The 21,648-nt window shown below is 41.4% G+C and overlaps 1 protein-coding gene across 4 annotated transcripts in view; it reads right to left on the reverse strand.

Moving 5' to 3' along the window:
* Window positions 1-21,648, reverse strand: part of LYPD6 (LY6/PLAUR domain containing 6) — a 110,873-nt gene that overhangs the window by 12,240 nt on the left and 76,985 nt on the right. For 3 of the 4 annotated variants that reach the window (XM_019923289.3, XM_004316382.4, XM_073807721.1), the window contains 2 exons: window positions 15,032-15,220; window positions 7,317-7,415 (listed from right to left, as the gene is read on the reverse strand). In XM_019923289.3, coding sequence (XP_019778848.1) covers window positions 7,317-7,415; window positions 15,032-15,149 — 217 coding nt within the window. In that variant the 5' untranslated portion in view covers window positions 15,150-15,220. Of the gene's footprint in view, window positions 1-7,316; window positions 7,416-15,031; window positions 15,221-19,497; window positions 19,547-21,648 lie in introns of all 4 variants that reach the window. The other variant, XM_073807720.1, reaches the window with a different exon arrangement.

Here is a 21,648-nt window from a genome sequence, read left to right on the forward strand (position 1 = left end):
AAGATTATAATCTTCTTGAGAATAAAGTCCAGTCTTGTTCATGTCTGCATTTCCCTACCAAACCTCCTCCCCAAATACAGCACAGGACCTTGCACAATATAGCAGGTGCTTAATGTATTAAGAATAGAGATGGATGGGTGGGAAGAATACATGTACCTGACTTCTACAACTCAAGATTGAACCAAATCAAAACATTTTAACTTAGTTCTATGATATCTATAACACCTCTTCCATTTCTGTAGTTTGAGTGATCTCTTCAAATTTGAAAGTGAAATAATATTATATTTCAATCAGTTGTGCAACTTTCACACAGTATAACTGCTTTGGAAAATTATTTGCCAGGATCTACTAAAATCTAAACCTGTGCATATTCTAGGAATCAGCAATTCCACCCTTACATATATAGCCAACAAAAGTGATAAGTACTAGAATGTTCATAGAAGAATTCTCTACACACAAAAAAAACCCTTGGAAACTACAAAAATGCCCAATGGTAGAATAAATAAATAAGTTATGGCATATACTCACACAGCAATGAGAATGAACGGCCTAGAAGTAGATTTAACAAAATGGACAAATCTCCCATAATACTGAGTGACTAGTAGTTCCTAGCTTTTTCGTTTCTTTCCCAAGTAAGAAATTTCTCAAGGCAGAAATTAAAAATAAATACTTATCAACCAGATTGACTCATAACTGCTCCCCTTTACCCTGCAGTCAGCATCTCTTGAAGAAACCACCAAACAGATACTTCTCTTTTTTTTAAAAACACCATCCACAGCTCTTAAGGACAGGTGACAGGCTCACTTGAGGAATCTCTCTTTTAAAGCATATCACTGAAACTCAGAAAGCAATGTTTTTATTTCCAGACAAAGGCCAAGGAGGTGGCTGGAAAAGGATGCAAAGCTAGTGAGGATAGACAGGACTTTATGGTGGACAGTAGTTAAAATCAAAGCAACAGGCAAAAGCATCAAATGGATGCTTCCTATCTGAGGCAACTGTGTTAACAGAAAATACTTAGTCAAAAACACTGAATTCGGGCTTCCCTGGTGGCGCAGTGGTTGAGGGTCCGCCTGCTGATGCAGGGGACACGGGATCGTACCCCAGTCCGGGAGGATCCCACATGCTGCAGAGCGGCTGGGCCCGTGAGCCATGGCTGCTGAGCCTGCACGTCCGGAGCCTGTTGCTCCACAACGGGAGAGGCCACAACAGTGAGAGGCCCGCGTACCACAAAAAAAAACCCCAAAAAACACTGAATTAGAGTAGGTCAGATGCTCTCAAGGTACAAACAAAATCTTGCTTAGGCTGACAGAAGAACTTTTGTTTAAAAAGTTGCTGGAAAAATTCTAACTGAAGAGTGATTCTGAGAATTCCAGTGCCACTTGAGAAGAACCAAGAAATGGTAGGATAAAATGAAAATAGCAACAAAAATCTTATGAAAGCATAGGTGAGCTACCAAGGCAGACAGGATTTGAAGAACAAGATACCAGCAAAACCAGCAACACGGTAAGCTGAGCCCAACACCCTGTACCTGTTCTGCCCTCGAGGCACTTGCTGATCAGAAGTTGCACACATGAAGAGGCTGAGAAGACAGGCAGAAAGCCCTGCTGAGGGGCCGAGAAGCTAAGCAGAACCTTTGTCGGTCTAGCGGGAATTGGGAGTCGCAAACAGGAAGGCAGAGTGAGCAGGGAAGCCAGGAGACAAGGGAAGTGTGGAAGAGGAGGGGAGCTGACCGGCTAGGTATAGAATTCTACGTTGGCAGTTATATGCGTTCAGTGCTTTAAAAGCGTCGTTCCACCTACTTCTAGCTTTTATTGCTTCTGTCCATACTACGTGTTGGCAAGCTTGTGCAGCAACCAGCACTCTCAGGCACTGCTGGGGAGACTGCAAGTTGGTAGAGCAACTCTGGAAACTGTTAGGCAAAATCCAGTAAAGAGGGCTTCCCTGGTGGCGCAGTGGTTGAGAGTCCACCTGCCGATGCAGGGGACACGGGTTCGTGCCCCGGTCCGGGAAGATCCCACATGTCGTGGAGCGGCTGGGCCCGTGAGCCGTGGCCGCTGAGCCTGCGCGTCCGGAGCCTGTGCTCCACGACGGGAGGGGCCACAACAGTGAGAGGCCCGCGTATCACACACACACACACAAAATCCAGTAAAGGCAAAGCATGAGTACCGCCTATCTGGGGTGTGGGACCTGGGATAGACCTGGCAGAAATGCATATATCCCCGCACCAAAAGACATGGACAAGACTGCTGTGCATGGAAGCAATCCAAATGCCTATCAACAGAATGGATGGATTTTGGTATATTCATAAAATGATCTGCTGTACTTCTGGGAGAAAGAATGACTTTGCGACTCAAAAAAACACTGATGAATTTGACATACAGAATGTGGGAAAGAAAGGAGGACATTCTGTGTGGTTCCATTTATAGAAATCTGCATGGCAGTCACAGTTGCATTACCTTTGGGAGGTGGGGTGTAAAGCCTGGTGGACCCCGGTGGCCTTCTGGGGTTCTACGACTTAACATGAGTGGCAGATACACTGCATGTTCCGGCTGGGAAATTCAACAAGCTGTGCACTTATGATCTGTGGACTTTCCAGAATGCATGTTAAACTTTAATTTAAAAATTTTTGCTTTATAAAAAAGGAGGAAGTCTAAGATTTCCATTTAGCAATATGACAGGATAGGTCGCTTGAACACTACCTCATTACACAGCAGGCAGAAGTGTTGGATAACGTATAACCAATACCTTTTGTAAACGTACAAATGAACTCTCCAGAAAGTAAGGGAAATCCCAGGGGCCAACACTGAGGAAGGTACTGAATTCTTTACCCTGGTGGGAGAGGGGAAGGTTAATAGATAAACGATAAGAAGATGCAAGGCCTTGGGTCCTCATGGGGTGTAGAGGTAGTGTAGAGACCCCTGTATAACGGCAGAAACCCTGAAGGGCTATATCCTATGTGTAACATTGCCTAAAAGAGAAAAAAATCCACCCTTAAGTAAAGTCAATGAAAACGCTGTCTGTCTCAGCCTGGGCTTGGGCTGAAAATAGTCGACATAAAGAAGTCTTTCCTGAAAGCCTGTAACCGCAGGGCTTGTCTTCAGTTGAACTGGGGATTACATGTATATTCCCTGCTTATACCACATAACAAATATAGAAAGAGCCACCAAGGGACATGGTCAGATTTTTCTTTACTTTCGCAGAAAAACAGTGAACAGCATAGAAGCTGGAACTACAAGGATACGCGTCCCTCTATCTCAAGATTTCTCTTGGTCTGACTTTATACCAGCAATAATTTCCAGTGAAGATTCTGCCTTTGAGGGAGGCATCTGCACTTCATAATTAAGCAGGAACATAAAATCCTTAGCGGCTTAGGTATCCTCCACAGAACAAGCCTTTTAAAAAACTGCATGTTTTTGACTTGACATTTAATTCTACGGACTCTTAATAAACACTTAGACAGTCCCTGTCTCAAGGAGCTTTTAATCACTCAGCACAGAGAAAAGTCACAGGCAAAAACCATGTGGACCTGAACACGGGACATTCAACTCTCATTTGCCTTCACCAATTCCTTCAACTGGTCCCTCACAGAATATGATTTCAAGATCCTTCACCATTCTGGTTCACAGCGGCAAGAAAATTGCATTGTTTTATAATGGGCAGTTTATGAAATTAAGGTTATCGCAAAGGAAGGGGCCGAAGACTAAATGGAAGTTGAGGAGGTGAACAACGGCAGTCCATTATTGGGGGGGCATCTTAAATTCTCACTTCCGGGAGGGAGTACGGTCCCGTGAATCTGTAGGCGCCAAAGTCAATAACAATGTGATGGAGGAGGAAGTACTTACATAACACACATTTCAAAAGTCAGAGTGACAGGGAACTTGAAATTCAATCAATCTCCTGAGCAATTTGGGATGCAAGCTTATTCCACAGAGATAAAATTCACTATTTACACGAAATGGTTTTTTTCACTCTCAACCGGTTGTTTTCACATCGTGTGATAACTAAAACCTCGTTAAATAGATCACAAAATAAACCAACAGAAAACGAGGAACGTCCCAGAAAGTCAGGACATCTTTCCACAGCAGTTACTGAGCTGCCCTTACCAAGCCTGTTGGTAGTCCTACGGCTGCTTCAAACAAACTAATAATAAACAGAAAAAAAAAAATGTAGGCTTACTCAGTAGTTTTCAGTAGACACATTTTATAGTTTAATCTAATAATAATAGCATTATTTTCATTGCTAAAAAAAATCTGGAGAGAACCCAGAGGAAATGTTGATGGTTCGTGGCAAACGTGGCTGGACAAGAAGGAATTATGTCTTCTCAGTCTACAGCGCTAGTCCTCGCTCCTTACCTGACGTTCAAGGCCCCACAAAAATAGCCCGGATCCCCTGTCCTGCTCCTATTATTCCCCAGCATATTCTGCTACACCCAGTTCAGGTCTCCCCCTGTCCACTGAGCCCACATGGGTACATTCCATGCCTCTGCTCTGACTGACTTCCTGGAAGATATGCTCCCTTCACTCTGCCACCCGCCTTGCCCACCTGTCGGGCTGCTGCCATCTCCCCAGCCCGGGATGCTGTCACTGGCCGCCTCACCACCCGAAACTGCAATTCTTCCCTTAAACTCCCAAGCATTTAATGCCATGTTTCCTCTGGCACATGCCTTTGTCCTGCTATTTTTGACATTTGATATGTTCAGATCTTATCTCCCAGCTAAACTGCCAGGTCCTTGAAAGAAGAAACTTGATTCCTATCTTTCACTGCATAATCCCCCAAAGGGTTTGGCACGGTGGTTCTATGGCAAGAATCTCAAGGCATCACTTTCCGTTTATTCCTATAAATGTCAGGACAAAAAGATAAAAAAGGGGAGAAGGAGAAATTGTGTAAAGACCTGAGATACTTCCAGGTGTCTGTACTTCAAAAGGATAGATTTTGACCTCGAAAGAACACATCAAGGTGGAACTTCTTCATTTCCAGAGAAGAATTCAAGCAGAGTGTCACGGTCTCTGTTTTCCCCTTGTGACAGAGGTAGACTTGTACACCTTCAGACTTGAAACTGGGCCTCTGTGAAATACAGCCCAAGGCCCAAGAGAGCACCAGTTCACAAAACCTCCTTTTCCTTTGTATCATCTCTGCCAGGGCAACACGGAGAGAAGCGCTGTCACGTTTCCTGTACAGTAGCTCTAACCAGTGGCAACAGCTTCAAAAGCTCATCTGGCAGCTTTGTCCTACCAGGAACCAGCCCAAAGGTTATTGGCTACACAAGCAGATTATCCTGTTTTTGTCCAGAGTCACTGTTTACAGTGGTTCTCAAATTTTGCTGCATATTCGAACCACCCGGGGGGAGCTTTCAAAAATTCAAATGCCCGGCTGCACCCATACCATTTAAACATGAATCTCTGGGAATGAGTCCAGGCGTCGGTGTTTTCACCTGTGATTTCTACGTGCCGCCAAGTTTGAGAAGCAGTGGTTTAATCAGGTCCGTCAGCAACCCGCCCAAACGTTCACCCTGTAGTGGTAATGTTAGCAAACACCGCTGGTCCGGAGTGACTGCGTGATTGCAGAAAGCAACGCGGATGGAACTTCTCTCTTTTTTTTTTTTTTTTGCGGTACGCGGACCTCTCACTGTTGTGGCCTTTCCCGTTGCGGAGCACAGGCTCCGGACGCGCAGGCTCAGCAGCCATGGCTCACGGACCCAGCCGCTCTGCAGCATGTGGGATCTTCCCGGACCGGGGCACAAACCCGTGTCCCCTGCATCGGCAGGCGGACTCCCAACCACTGCGCCACCAGGGAAGCCCGGAACTTCTCTTTGATTACCTGAATGGCTGGACACCTAGCTTGTGAATCAGCCGATCTTCAGTGTCTCCACATTCTTCTCTTCCCTGTGGTCTTTTGGGACCCTACCAACATTCTCTACTCCCCAAAGTAAATAAGAAAAACCCAGAAATGACAACAGTGCATTTTGCTTTCTATGAGTGGGGAGAGGAGCTCCCAGTGGTTTCTGTCCCTGACTGTTCACTAGAATCACCTGGGCTGTTTAAACACACTGGTGCAGGGCCCTAACCTCAGAGACGTAGGCTCAGTTGGTCTAGAGCTGTGGTTCTTAATGCCTGGTCTCCGGACCAGCAGTATCTGCATCACTGTGGAATGCTTTAGAAATGCAAGTTCTCAGGCCCCATCTCAGACCTATAGGAAGGAGGGGGAAGGCAGAACTAGGGGCAGAGATCTGTATTTAAATAAGCCCTCCAGGGAATGACGGTCATGCCGAAGTTTGAGAACCACTGGTCTAGGCAGGACGCAGGTCCAGGTGGTTTTGAAAAGACCCACAGGTATTTCTCCTGGGCAGTCTGGGTGGAGACTCATGGGTTAAATAAATAGCACCGGATTAGGTAGCTGACACCTGTCCTTCATTGCGGTTTTCATGCTCTCCTTATGTTCAGTCCTCCAGGGGAAACAGAGTGCCTTCTGCTGGGGTGAGTAGAAGAGCTCTTGTGTTACATTGAAAAATAACAGATTGGTGTTGCTGTGTTCAGTCATTTTAACAACTGAATTAGATCAGCAGCGAAGCCCATCTAACTACATGCTCAAACATTTGTCAATAAAATATCCCATCCTATCACCTCCCCATCAAATGAATCGACTTTCCTTCAAACACAAAACAGCCAATTAACAGTGACTCCATATCCAAATATAACCATCTTTTTTACTCAATAGGATAAAAGAGATCTGAACATGAATACGAAGCATCTACTTCATTTTGAAATGGGCCTTTGGGTCAAAATTTCATGCTTTGATCGGGCATTCATCGCATCCCTCAAAGAGAACTTAATAGTTTAAAAAGCTCAGGGTTTTTATTTGTGCGATGATGACATTGAGAATTCTAGTTTTCATGCAGTCTCGGGATAGAAGCCTCTGGCAAGATATGTAATAAATGGGATCTTTATATGAACAGCAACTCATATTTTTACTTAAAGGAAGTTACTAGGCAATGACTAATGCTTCGAAGAGTGGATTACAGGCTGGCTGTTCTCTTCTTATGTGGCATTTGTCAGGCCTGGGGGTGAGAAGTCTCACTCACCTCTTTTGGAGCTCCAACGATGCTTCATAAGAAAGGGGACAAGTCTATGGACCAGTTTATGTCTCTGACAATGTTTGATGATAAGGTACTGATGTGGCATAAAAGATCTACTAATAGCCTTAGGCAAGAGAAGTGGTTGAGATTGCAAGCATGCCTCTCTCTATACAGGCATCATAGTCAACAGGCCATTCACTCGTGGACAGCTCTGGGCAGCCCAGTGTGTCTACTGAGAGTTTACCTCGAGGGCAGTAGATGTCTGGAGCCCATCGGTTGCACTCATAATTGTCCGCTGCCTTTTCACAGGTGAAACACTTAAATCCACCAGGATATGGTGTGGCTACAAAAAAAAAAATCAAGAGAGAAGATTAAGTTTTTAGACTGAGCACAGAATCCTGCATGGTGAAGTGAGACGCTTTTATTTTTTAAAAAGGATTCTCAAAATAGCCTGGCAATTTCTTAAAAAACTAAACATGCAACTGTCATATGACTCTGCAGCTGAGTCTGAGAAATGAAAACCTACATTCACACAAAAATCTGTACACAAATGTTTATAGTAACTGTATCTGTAACATCCCCAAACTGGAAACAACCCAGATGTCCTTCAATGGGTGAAGGTTAAACAAACCATGGTACATCCATACCATGGAACACTAGTCAGCAATAAAAATGAATTATTAATACATTTAACAACCTGGATGAATTTCCAGGAAGTTGTCCTGAGTGAAAGAAGTCAATCCCAAAAGGTTGTATACTGTATGATTCCATTTGTGTGACATTTTTTAAATGAGAAAATTTTTTAAATGGAGGAAGTATTAGGGGTTGCCAGGGGTTGCAGTTGCCAGGTAGTGGGGGGAGAGTCAGAGGGACATGGGTGTGAGGCCAACAGGAGGAATCCTTGTGCTATTGAAACCGTTTAGTGTCTAGATTTGGTGATGGATACACAAACCTACATGTGATAAAATTATGTAGAACTAAATACACACACACACACACACACACACACACACAGAATCACACACAAATGAACACAAGTAAAACGGGGGGATAAAATTATGTAGAACTAAATACACACACATACACACACACACAGAATCACACACAAATGAACACAAGTAAAACGGGGGAAGTCTGAATAAGACCGGTAGACTAATGTATCAGCGTCAATAACCTGGTTGTGATATTATTCCACAGTTTTAAAAAATGTTACCATTGGGGGAAACTGGGTAAAGTACATATGGAATCTCTGTATATTACTTCTTACAACTGCGGATGAATCTACAATAATCTCAATAAAAATGTCAATTAAAAAAAGGCACTCTGGATTTCCTATGATTTACTTTTATGTGTCAACTTCTGTAGACATATCATCGTGTAAATAAATATAAATATTAGGTTCAATCATTAAAAATTTCTTGATGCTTGATCATTTCTTACCTATAAAATTTCTTTGGTTCAATCGTATAATTTTATCTGGTTGGACCTGATATGGTTAAGAGTCTCAGGGGATAGCAAATACCAGCTAAGAGTCTTCATTGCTAAGATACATGCTGCCTGTGCAGAGGTGAACCTCCTAAGGGACCCCGGGGGCCCACGGCCAATGTCTCGGGGCAGAGTGCTGAGGGCACATGGGGATGTTCCAGGAAGCTGCTCCTATCTTTCCCCTCCATTCCCCACTCCTGAGCTGCCTCTTCCTGCCTTCTGAAGGGATTGCCCTCCAGGTACTTGCATTCTTTGCCTTGCATTTGTGTTCAGGCGGGATACATCCACGGGAGTCAGGTTCTGGAGAGTGCCCAACATACCAGGGTCTCCTTGGTAATTAAGGACCAGGATCCAAAAGGAACATCTGGCCAGGCCATCTCTGTCCTTTTCCCTGATGTACTTTCACTTGGTGCTTAGTTTTAATCATTTGCTTACTTTGTTGCTTAGAGTTTCGCCTTTCACAGACAGAACTTGTGTGTGTGTGTGTGTGTGTGTGTGTGTGTGTGTGTGTGTGTGTTTGTGTGTGTGTTAATCTGTAAAACTACCTGGCCTCTTTGAAAGCTGCAAACATGCAAACACTTCATCTGCAGGAGCCAACTGTTCTCCCTCGCAGATGGCTGAGCCTGCATGTCCCACTGGCGGAAATAATCATCTCAGGGTAAATTACTTTGCCCACATGGAACCAATGAAGTATGTTATCAAAAATAAATGAAGGAGGGGGCAGCAGCTTAAGGCCAGAATTATGGGCCAGATATAACTTTGATTTTCACCTTGCTTAGAATAACTGCCCATCCTCGCATTTGCTTGTAATATTTCACAGAGCTGACCCTGACAATACCCAATAACCTAACATGATCAAAAGTCATAAACTGTCTAAAAAATACAGGTAACTGAAACTTTTAATGGGCCCATTTGAGAGTTCTATGTTCCTCCAAGTGGCTGGTTACTCAAGTTCATAAACAGAATGATGCTGAGAGCAAGGATCCTCTTAAAAATGAGGGATGGAAAGCAGCCTAGGCATAGCCATCCAATGACTGCATTCCCAATGAGGAAAACTTGCTCTGGTTAAACATGCTCTATCATGTAATTATAATAAACAGAAATCAACTATTTTGTAAAACTACACATAGAAAATTTTTATGTCTTCACTGCCTAGATAGGTGGGTTATACTCGAGTTAAAGATTCTAGTTTAGGTAAGTACATGCCTGAAGAATTTAAAATAAATAGGTTCTCGGACTTCTCTGGTGGTTCAGTGGTTAAGACGCCACGCTTCCAATGCAGGCGGCACAGGTATGATCCCTGGTTGGGGAACTAAGATCCCGTATGCTGCACCCAACCAAAATAAATAAATAAATAAATAAATAAATAGGTTCTCATGTTCCAAAGGCATTCAATACTCTTATGGAGATTTTAATTAGATTATTTTTATAAATACCATTATTAAAAACCATACAAAATATTTTAGGAAATTATCCTGATTGGATGAATTAAAAACAGTTTCACTGTCCACTTTAAATTATTTAATATATAAATAAGTGTAAAAGACAGAACTTTAAAATAGTTTGTAAGATTTGAAGTAGAATTATTAAAGCAGGGATTTTGAAGAAAAGATGTATATAATTTGTCAAAGAACAGCATTTCTCAAAAAACGATCGTATTCACTAAGGTTTATGACTGCAAGCCAACCATAATACTTCAGCTTGTGTGATTAATTCACTAGAGTATCCAATTTTATCTGTCTGTCACTGCAGCCAGTAAAACTTTTAGCTGGAATGTTGGATTAGCTATTCCTGGAAACTTTCCCATCAAAGAGATAAATTAAGAACTTTGAATGAAGACTGACGATCCAGCTGTTCCAAGAATAAACGTATTGAAAGCCTAGCACTAATAAGTTGTAGTGTTCCCAAATTTGGATTAATAGACTCTTCAAAATTATCTTTTGCAAGACTAGTGACATATTAAATTAAATACTGCCATTTCTTATACAAGTAGGCCTGGACTCTGAAATTAACTCAAAGTGTTGTCAAAATTAAAACAGGAATATGAGCTAAAACACTATGGTAGCAAAATGAAGCTCTGTTAAAAATCATTTATCTCTGAATGTGTTTATCAGCATGTATCATTGCCAATTAACCAAATGATCTCCTTTCCAGTGAGTTTTATTTTTAAGTCCACAACTTCATATCTGTTGCATTCTCAACAATGACAGTCTAATATTTGCTCATAGGAACTTGTATTTACACCTTGGCAGGTAGTACTGATCAGTGAATAATCAAACCCTTTTCAGTGACAAATCTCTGAAAACAGACTCAGCTTTCAGTCGATAATTACAGCACAATACCAAGAAATGGTCCAATTCCCCCCTCTGGAAATATTTAGCTAATAAACAAGGTCTTCAGATGAACAACTATCTCCAGTAACTTGCTAACTGATACTGAATCTGATAAAGAAGGTTTTTTTCAAAAGGACGGAAAGAGGTTTCTAAGAGATGTGCAGTTTTCTTCTCTGTTACTTCAAAGCATTACAGAGCAAGTAGGGTTTCAAATCGTTGTGGCCCCAGCTGCGAATGAATCTAATTTGGCTCCTGATCACAGAGTTAATAAGCTTAGTATTTCAGGGCATAAGTATTTCAGGGCATAAGTCCTTGGTCCCTCAAGAGAAGGTTATTGTAAAGAAAAAAAGAAAAGCCAAAGTGCCCAGTTACTTCCTGTAATATAATCTGTCCATTAACTCCCCTGGTCAGCCATGGTTCAACCGACCATAATTCATTTGTAAGGCATCGGAAAAGATTTCGTCTTTGTTTCCATCCCTTGGAACTTTTGCCAGGACAAAGGCCTTCAGTTACCAAAACCGTGGTGAGAAGAGAATCTTGTTTTGAACTGTACGCTGATGTGTAATGCATCCAAACTTTCTTCTTTTTCATTCTTACCAAATTAATTTCCACTGTTTTTGGAAACTGGATGCAAATACAAAATTTCTAGAAATCTAATAAATTGATCTTCTCAGTCCACTAGGCAACAACATATTGTCAGTATAATTTTAATACCATGAACATATTTCTGATAGAAGTGCATTTCCTGGTACCTTTCTAGAAAGTCCCCTCACTCCCTAAGACTTAATGTAGTGTAGAATTATGGGAAAACTTCGCTGGCTTAAACAAGCCCCCTGTAGAGAGATAGGCTCTTTGGTCCACATAATTAAGGAAAGACTCAGAATATGCAACCAGAGGAAAACTGAACTTCCCAGGAAAGATTTCTATTACAAGGAATGAAAAGGAGGCCAAGAACATGTTGAAGTCACTTAGGATGTTAAATTCTGCTATCTTGTACGAGGTCTAACAGCCAAATAAGTAGCTTCATGTCTCTTAATACAAACTCCTGCTTCAAAGGTTTTTATTAGGCTTTGGTATTTTAATCATGGGCTAGGAAGAAATTCATCATTTTTCACATGAAAAAGAAAAAAAAACCCATACACATGATAGAAAAGAATGTTACTGAGGATAGTGCCTCAAGTTTGAAAGCCATAAAGTTTATTTCTTTTAAAGGCTTAGAAACTTCAAAGGTTAGGGAACCAGAGAGCAAAGGAGATTAGTCATGGGAGGCTGAACTTTCCCAACCCGGGTTCCAATCTCATCCCACTTGCTATCTCTGAGGGCCGTTCGGGGCCCAGGAGAAATGAGTTTATGTTTGTCTGGTGTGGAAAACTTCTGTATCTTCTCACATCTCCAGCGTCACCGTGTTTCTCCTTGGGCAGGTTCTGAGCAGTATCTAATATTAATGGAATCTGGCTCACTCGCCGACCCCAGGAAAGCTGTTTGTGTCTCCATCTACAAAGTGAGGCAATTATATTAATAATTCAAAATCAAAATAATCCCATGCTTCCTTCATATATTTTTTGTGGTCTATGTTCTACAGAAACCTGCTTATTTGTGGAGAGATCGCTTCATCTAAACACAGTCTACTGGGTGCTGCTTAAGGGCAGACAACCATGACCGTTTAAAAAATCAAAGTGTAAAAACAAGCAAACAGCACCAAAAACTTCTGAAATAGTGCAGAGAAATGTGAAGTTAACTCTGCTTTAAAGCGGTCAGAATAAACAAAGTTATGGCCAAGTAGGAACCATGGACAGGAACTTGAATCCTGCAAGAACTTATATTCCTTGTGACCAGTTATGGAGACTCTGAAAGAGAACTCAGCCCAGACTTGCTGGTGAACCATCTACATACAACATAGTTTAGGAACAGCTGCTTCTACCCTTCTCTATATTCCAAAATCACATCAGAATACTCCATCAATTCTTTGTTTACAGTGAGCTCTCTTTAACCAGGCCATGGCTCCATTTAATCAACATAGGTCACAGGAATGGAACTTTTCCATCAATTTCTAAAGAGCACAGGTGATTGCCCCTCCAGCCTGGCAGAGCTCATCCTTCAAAGATCCCATTCTGAAATGGACTTTCCAAATAGAGGTCCACTCAACGCCCGCCAGCACTGACCCACCATACCCCTGAGGCACAAGCAGAGTGTGTTTGTTTTGTTCTTGGTCACTTAAATCCACCCCCCTTAATTTTCCTTTCCACCCTGCGTGTACAATCACAGCCTCAGAGAAGGCCAGGCGTGGGTCTGTTTTGAGGCCCAGTGACTTCTGAGTCTGTCACTGAAGCGGACAAAGAATTCCGCAGAAGCTGAAAGTCCTGGCAATCAAACCCGAGAGACTGAAACCTAGGTTTTTGTTCACCAACTGTAATAAAAAAGCATGGTTGTTTGGAGAAAAGAACAAAATGCAATCTTAGGAAACAGAGAAACTATCAAAGCACCTTCTTTTCATGAATGTTACTAAAATAAACTGCCCTGCAAAAACAAGCAGCTAGATAAGCTTTCCATACAACTAACCAGTAGGCACCAGCCTGTACTGGTGAGAGCGTACAACAGCAATAAGTCTAAAGAAACTATTGGCTGCCGGTTAAAAGTATATCTGGGAGGGTGGGGGGGAGGGAGACGCAAGAGGGAAGAGATACGGGAACATATGTATATGTATAACTGATTCACTTTGTTATAAAGCAGAAACTAACACACCATTGTAAAGCAATTATACCCCAATAAAGATGTTTAAAAAAAAAGTATATCTGGATTTAAAAAATTAGTGATGTACCTTCAGCATCCTCAGTTTACTGTCTGAGCCAACTAGCACAACATCATAAGTAACAGGCATCTGATTGCCTGTTATGTATGTGCTAGCATTTTACAGATATTATTTCTAGTCCACAAAACAATGCTATAGGGTATGTATCATTTTAACCAAGTTGGAAATGTAGAAATCAACACTTTAAAGATTCCCCTAACATTTATTGAGCATTTCCTATGGCTCACAGTGCTAAGTGCTTTGTATGCGTTCTTTTATTTAATCTTCACAAAGTTAGGGAACTTATTTCAAGTCAGAAGGCTATGAAGCAGCTGAGGGAGGTCCTAACCCGAGGTCAGGTGGACTCCAAGCCCCTGTGCACTCCTTGGACCACCTCTCATTCAACCAGAACACGGAGACGTTACATATTCTAACCATGTGGCATTGAAGGAGTCCAGGTGGCTGCCTCCACCTTGTAGATTGCAAGATCCTCAAAAGCAAGGACTATGGTTGATTTGCCTTTACATTTTTCACGCCGATCACAATGCTTGACACACAGTAGAGGCTCAAAAATGTTTGGCGAACAACATTTCAAAAGAGTAATGCACCTCGGGGCGAATGCTAAAGGTCAGCCCTCGCACTACATACCCAGCTCAGGGGCATTCCAGCAGAGAGTCAAGCAAAAGTAAAAGAGATGAGATAAATACAGAGATGGTGACCAGTAGAGAAGGAAAGCTGCTGTGTTTCCCGAAGTGTGATCCTTAGAATATCGGCAACAGCGGAAGCACCTGAATTTCTTGCTGAAAGCAAAAATCCATGGGAACCACCCAGATAGATGCAGTCAGACACTCCAGAGAAGGAACCTGGGACACACATCATTATACACTCCCAAGATAATTCTTAAACACAGGAAACTGAAAGGGATAGGGAACAGGAAGTGGCGGGAGGCAATTATGCTGAAACTGAGAATTAGATGCACAGACAGGAAGGCCAGCTATTATCTTGCTTATAAAGGCCTGATCTTTTACAAACACCTTCCTCCTGGGACTTGGCGGTTGACTTTGATAACTGACCGAGGGCTGGCAGAGTCAGAGGAAAGGGTGTTTAGAATCAGAGCGACCGAGGGTACAGGGAACAGAGAAAACAAGCCTAATAATTTACCTTCAAATACAAACACCCTGTAAAAAGGGGAGGGTAAAACACAACGATGTTTCTGTCGCATGCGCGCCCCCCCGCAATTAAATCACCAGGTTTCGCCTGAGCGGAAGGCTGCCTCCTGCCGGCCATTTTTCAACTTTCAAATCTTATTGGGAGTCAAGTGACATTTCTGCAGTGAAGAGAACGGAGTCTTACTTGAAGGGTGGAGGTAGATTATGTCTTTGACGGTGAAGTCTCGGGACTGAGCAGCTTTCAGACAATCAGCCAGCAGACTCAGAAGCAGGAGCCAGGCCAGGGCAGGGCCAGCTTCCATGGCAGACCAAGGCGTCACTCATCCAGGGGGCCCGGGAGCGGGGACTCGGGACGGCGGAAGAGGACTTGCACCTGAAATACGAAGCCAGAGTCATGTCAGTGTCCAACTCGGGAAAGCCACGGAGACTCGGCCCAGCTCCTGTGATGGCGGGATGAGCTGGCGAGAAACAGGGAGCCCAGGGCACGAGGAAGTGGGTAGACATGGAGAGAAACTTTACAGACTGTAATTTTAGAGTACTTAGAAAATTTCACCCCAAATCCATTCTTAATTAGGTTGCTGAAGCTCCACTGCTAGCAGTGCCCTCTAACATCCAGCAGAGATGGTATCAGGAAAGATTGAATTTTAATGAAACCCAGCTATTTTTGCCAGGAGGAAAGGGGTTGGCTGCCAGAATGCAACAATAAATAAGTCAGGTGCAGAAGCTCAGAAGCATTTCCTTGATACCAGCGAACGCCAGGCATGAGAGTGCAGCCTTACTGGGTCAGGCTGTACAGGCTCGACTTTCCGATTTGGAAAAAAAAAAGAAAAAAAAAGGATATGTAGGTAAATTGGCCTCTCGTGAACCAAGATGTGTCTTTATAGCTCAAAATCTCCTCAACATAACTAACATTATTGGCTGTGTACTGGTGAAGTTCTTTATATATCTATATCTATATCTATATCTATATCTATATCTATATCTATCAGGTAATTCTCCTCATAACCCTATGAGGTAGGCACTGTTATCATCCCATTGTGAGTAAACTGAAGTCCAGCAAATACATAGAGGAGTTGATTTTAACCCAGGCAGTCTGGCCACTGAGGCCACATTTAATGGTGATACTATGTTCTTCCAAAGACTGAGTCAAGGTATATGAACAAAACCTGAAGAAATGAGATCAAGGTGTCACTGTAACACTAAGCAATCATCATTCTATCCTTTATTTGGACTCTTCCCTTTTCAATTAAAACCGAGAGCAATAAAATTTTACTAGGGTTGAATTATCCAGCTTACTTAGAATGTAGATATATATCTTAATTTATTTGCGTTGTTCGCTTGCCATTTTATTGCTTTTCTATAGAGTCTGTTCCTCATGTTCTATTTTCCGAATACCATCATTCTAGCACCCATGCAAGGGATCAAGTTAGATATTCACTTTATTTTAAACTGGTTAAAAAAACATAATTTGGACATTTTGTTTACAAAATTTTAATACAAATATTCAATGACATTTTAAAAACAGCATAAGATAATCCTAAAATTTTGCTGTCAAAACAAACAGACCAAGAGTAAATATATTAGAAATCAAAATCAATAGAGAAAATCAATATCAGACTAATCAGATATCAGAGCACAGTACAGAGTAATATTATTCAAAACAGGATGATAGAAAGTATAAAAATGAATTCAGAAAATGAAACACTCCAAGGAGCTCAGACATAGAGCTATTTCATGATAAAAGCTATTTTTTTTAAATTACAGAACAGGAAAATATTAAATAATAGTAAGATAACTTTATTAAAAATTGTGGAAAGATTAACTGACACCAAACAATGCACGATACACTCAAATTAACTCCAGATGGATTGGTGTGTTCTTTACTTTTTTCAACTAGACAAATTGTTAGAAAATAGAGAACTCTTATCACCCTGTAACAGCTTGATGATGCCAGCTTGCCAATTTCATGCTCACTACGCCCTCTTCTGTTTGCAATTTGGTTCCCCCAAGCAGGTTTGCAATCAGAAAGGGAAGGAGCTGCTCGTTCACTTCATAAATGTGACTGCCAGGCACTGTGCTAGGCACTTGGTTAAATAATGTGATGAGAAAACAAATATCAAGGATCTCTTTCCCTCTATGAGTGACAGGCACAAACATTATCTAATCTTAAGCGAACGCAATAGTTCTTCTGTGTACCTCCATCAGGTCGGGTGAAGCTGTACCTGAGGGACAGATTTGCACAGAGGCCCCTGGACCCCTGAATGAATTGCACCAACACCTGTGTCCTCACAATCTGGGCTCAGTTCGAGAGGAATGGTGAGGAAGGGTTTCTGGTTTTATTTTGAATAATTTAACATTAAATATCAACTAGTTGCCAACCTAAGTTCTTTTTAATGTGAAACTTAATGTCAACACATACCAAACATTGCAAGTGTCTCGTTTCCATTAAAGCATTTCTCAACCACAGTATTCCTTCCAGTTATTAATTTAAAAGTCTCCCTCTGCACAGTCTTTGCATAAGCATTATGTATTACTTAGTGTCATCTGAAATGAACCTTACTGCAACCCCTGTGGCATGGCTACCCATCCAAGAGCCTTCATTTTACAGCTTGTGTTGACTATGTGTGAGTGACATACAGAGGGGAGGAGCTAGATGCCTGGATTTGAAACCTTACTCCAATACTTTCTTGCTGTGCAACCTTAAGCCAGTTACTTAACCATTCTGTTCCCCAGTTTCCTCATCTGCGAAATGAGGATAATACTACCTACCTTAAAATGTACTATGAGTTGGACACAGAGAACAGACTTGTGTTTGCCAAAGGACAGGGGGTTGGGGGAGGGATGGAGTGGGAAGTTGAGGTTAGCACATGTAAGCTATTATATATAGAATGGATAAACAACAAGGTCCTACTGTATAGCACAGAGAACTATATTCAATAGCCTATGATAAACCATAATGGAAAAGAATCTTTTAAAAATGAATGTTTTATATATATATATATATGAATCACTTTGTTGTATAGCAGAAATTAAGACAACATTGTATATCAACTATACTTCAATGAAAAAAATACAGCTTTAAAAAAATGTGCTATGAGAATTAAATAAATTAACATGTAAAACACTAAGAACAGTGTCTGTCACACAGTAAATGCCACGTATTAACAGTATTTCCCAATATTTCTACTACTATTGTTTTGTTCAAAATCAGTCAGTATAGTTTTCTAAGTGAAAGTAAACATGGTACAATTAACTTTGGTTCAACACAAGCACACTTTCCTTAAATCAGAAAAATATGACAATGCCCAGAACTACTAAGTATGACAAATCACAATCCATATGTCTCCTCTACCCCGCCTTTGGTCCCATGGCCAGCCAGGCAGGGACAAAGCCAGTGGGGAGAGGCCTAAATGCCACCAGCATTTTAATATGCTGAGGCTCACACAGACCCAGGGATTTCTTGCCATCCCTGTCAAGGAAGCAAACACGTGGGTGCTGGTCTTCTACACCCTCCCTGTATTTACAAGGCCTGTGTTCCACCCCCATGATCTCTACCATAGCTGCCTTAGTTAGATTTTACTTGTGTAAAAGATGTGGAAGGAGCACAGGTCATGAGCACACCTTGTACCCCTGCCAAGGCCCACATCTCCAAGCGTGCTCACAGGTCCTACACACAGTGAAGTATCATGGATGAAGTTAAAACAACCATTTCATTCATTAAAAGAGATTCACCTCTACTTGGCAAGCTTGGTTCTCTAGGCCGGATTCGTTTAGAGAAAGTTTTCAAACTTGGAGGGTTCAACTACTTTTTAACCATGAATTTTATGTGTTTAATGCAGAGTTTTCAAATTCTTAAAGTAGTTGACACTTTGTCATACCAACACATTTTACTCATGAAATTGTTCCTTCTTTAGCAAAAAAATTTATGTATTTCTAGGCTTGTTTATGATTAGAAAAAGGACTGAAAGGACAAAGACCAAAATGATGTGGGATTTCAGGTAATTTTGATGTTTTTCTTTTTGCTTAATTTGCATGCTCAAAAATTTTTGATGAGCATGTATTACTTTTATAAAGAGGAAAACAGTTTTTGGAAAAAATCGTTCTTTTCACAAAGTGATTTGACAGAGTAATTTCACTTTTTATGCACAAACAGAAGTCAGCTTTTCACCCAAAGCCAATGAATATAGCCTTAAAAATGCCCATGTCTCTTCTAAAATAACAGAGTCCATATTTGATAGAATGTTCCCCCCTTCCCTCTTTTGCCACACCCTTCACCAAGTGCCATAGGCCAGGTGCTCTTACAGCAGAATCTGTGCAAGGACTAAAGGTGCTAAGACTTTATACGGGAAGAGCAAGCCCAGGACAACGAGGGTAAAGGAAAAAGAGAAAGAAGGAAAGGGAGAGGGAGAGAGAGAAGGAGGGGAAGACAGACAGACAGACAGAGGTAAAATGAAGCTAGGAAATATAAAGCAATGTGATCCTAGGTTACTATGCAGCTCACCACTTCACATCAAGCCACAGAGAGATAGAGGATTCCAAGGAACAGCTGCACTCAGTGCGGCCCACGGAGCGAGAAGGGAGGGAGAATTTATGTCTTCCTGTCTCTTGTCTCCCATTGATCAAGGTCCACTCCACGAAGAACCCACTCACCTGTATTTCAGCAGCCAGAGTGGAAGGTCAACCCCGTGTGGATGGACCGCTGACCAAGAAAGAGAAAGAAGGTACCAGTCACAGGAATCTGAGATAACACTTGAGGTTTATCTCTAGTGCATGTGCTATTAATCCTAGTAAGCACACTTTTTTTTTCTTTAAGGATCTGTTATTTTTATTTTAAAATTTTTTATTGAGATAAAATTCACATAACATAACATTCATCATCTAAAAATAATACAATTCAGTGAGGACTTTTTGTATGTCCATAATATTGTGCAACCATCACCTAGTCTAGAACATTTCCATCACCCAAAAAGAAATTTTGCACCCATTAGCAGTCAGCCCCAATTCCCTCCTCTTCCCACTCCTGGCAACCACTAAGCTACTTTCTGTTGCTAGGGATTTGCCTATCGGGAACATTTTGTGTAAAAGGAATCATACAACATATAGTCTTTCACGTCTGGCTTCTTTCACTTAGTATAATGTTTTCAAGGTTCATCCATGCTGTAATGTGAATTCGTACATCATTCTTCTTTATGGTTGAATAATGTTTCACTGTATGGATATACCACTCATCAGCTGATAGACATCTGGGTGGTTTCCACTTTTTGGCTATTGTGAATAATGCTGCTTTTAACATTCATGTACATTTTTTGTGTGGACATATGTTTTCATTTTTCTTGGGTATATACCTAACAGTGGAATTGCTGGGTCTTATAGTAACTATATTTAACTTTTTGCAGAACTGCCAAACGATTTTCCACTGTACCATTTTACGTTCCCATCAGCAAAATTTCTCCACATCCTTATCAACACTTACTTTCATTAAAAAACAATTTTTATTATAGCACCATCCTAGTGAATGTGAAGTGCACTGTGTATTTTTTTTGTGTTTTTTTTTTTTTTGCGGTGTGTGGGCCTCTCACTGTTGTGGCCTCTCCCATTGCGGAGCACAGGCTCTGGACGCGCAGGCTCAGTGGCCGTGGCTCACGGGCCCAGCCGCTCCACGGCACGTGGGATCTTCCCGGACCGGGACATGAACCTGTGTCCCCTGCATCGGCAGGCAGACTCTCAACCACTGCGCCACCAGGGAAGCCCCTGTTCATTTCTTAAATTGAATTATATTTTTATTGTTGAGTTGTAAGAGTTCTTTCTATATGCTGGACTCTGGACTCTTTTCAGATGTATGATTTGCAACCGTTTTCTCCCTTTCCCTGTGTTGACTTTTCACTTTCTTGATGATGTATTTTGATACACAAAAGTTTTTAATTTTGATGAAGCCCACACATTGCTTGTATAAATAATTGCCTTATACAAGTCAAGCCCAACACAACACAACACACAAAAAAAGATCTGCATAAAATGCACAGTAAAAGAACTTGTCTACTTTATAGTAGCCAGAGCTATTTTCCCACTGCTCTTTTCCATGAGAAAACAGGATGGGCCGGACTATTTATTAATATCACCCAACTGCTTACATTCCTGCAGTAAATCATGAAGCACCACTCACTATATTAGTATTTTCTAGGAACTGAAAAGTGAAAGATGAGTGACATGCATTCACAATTAGTCTAACTGCTACTGAAATATGGGCTCTGCTGATGGGGATGTGTTTTTTCTACACAGATTCTCAGTAGTTGATGGAACTTTAATCCCTAAACCCCACAAATACCATGTTGGACATGCTCAGTGATTTGAAGGGTCTTTTCTAGGACTTTGATGTTTTTCCCTGGAGTCCACTGTGTCTTTGGAATGTTCTAGACATTTAGAAAAGATGTTGTGCTTCCATCTTGTGCACTGCTATTTGAATATGCGCTGAGGACTCGTCCCTGACTACAGCTCTCTTATGAAGTACACTCTCATTTTCACAGCTTTGTGACCTTTCATTTGTTATTTATGAGCTTTTGCAAATCTAATACCACTCTGACAGATTTAATTTGTGCTCTAAATTACCTTTGCATGAGTTAACTCAACTGCTGGTTTTATTCCAATAGATTACTTGCTACACTCTGAAACAGAAAGAAAAAAAAATAGTTCAAGATCTATTAGACTTCCTCCACTTGGGAGAAAGTTGAAAAGTGTTGCATTCTGATTTTTACTCCATGGTACTACATAGTATAAAGGAGGATTTCTAACTCTAGTCAGAGA

The sequence above is a fragment of the Tursiops truncatus genome, chromosome 7 (genome assembly GCF_011762595.2).
Source record: "Tursiops truncatus isolate mTurTru1 chromosome 7, mTurTru1.mat.Y, whole genome shotgun sequence".
Classification (NCBI taxonomy): domain Eukaryota; kingdom Metazoa; phylum Chordata; class Mammalia; order Artiodactyla; family Delphinidae; genus Tursiops; species Tursiops truncatus.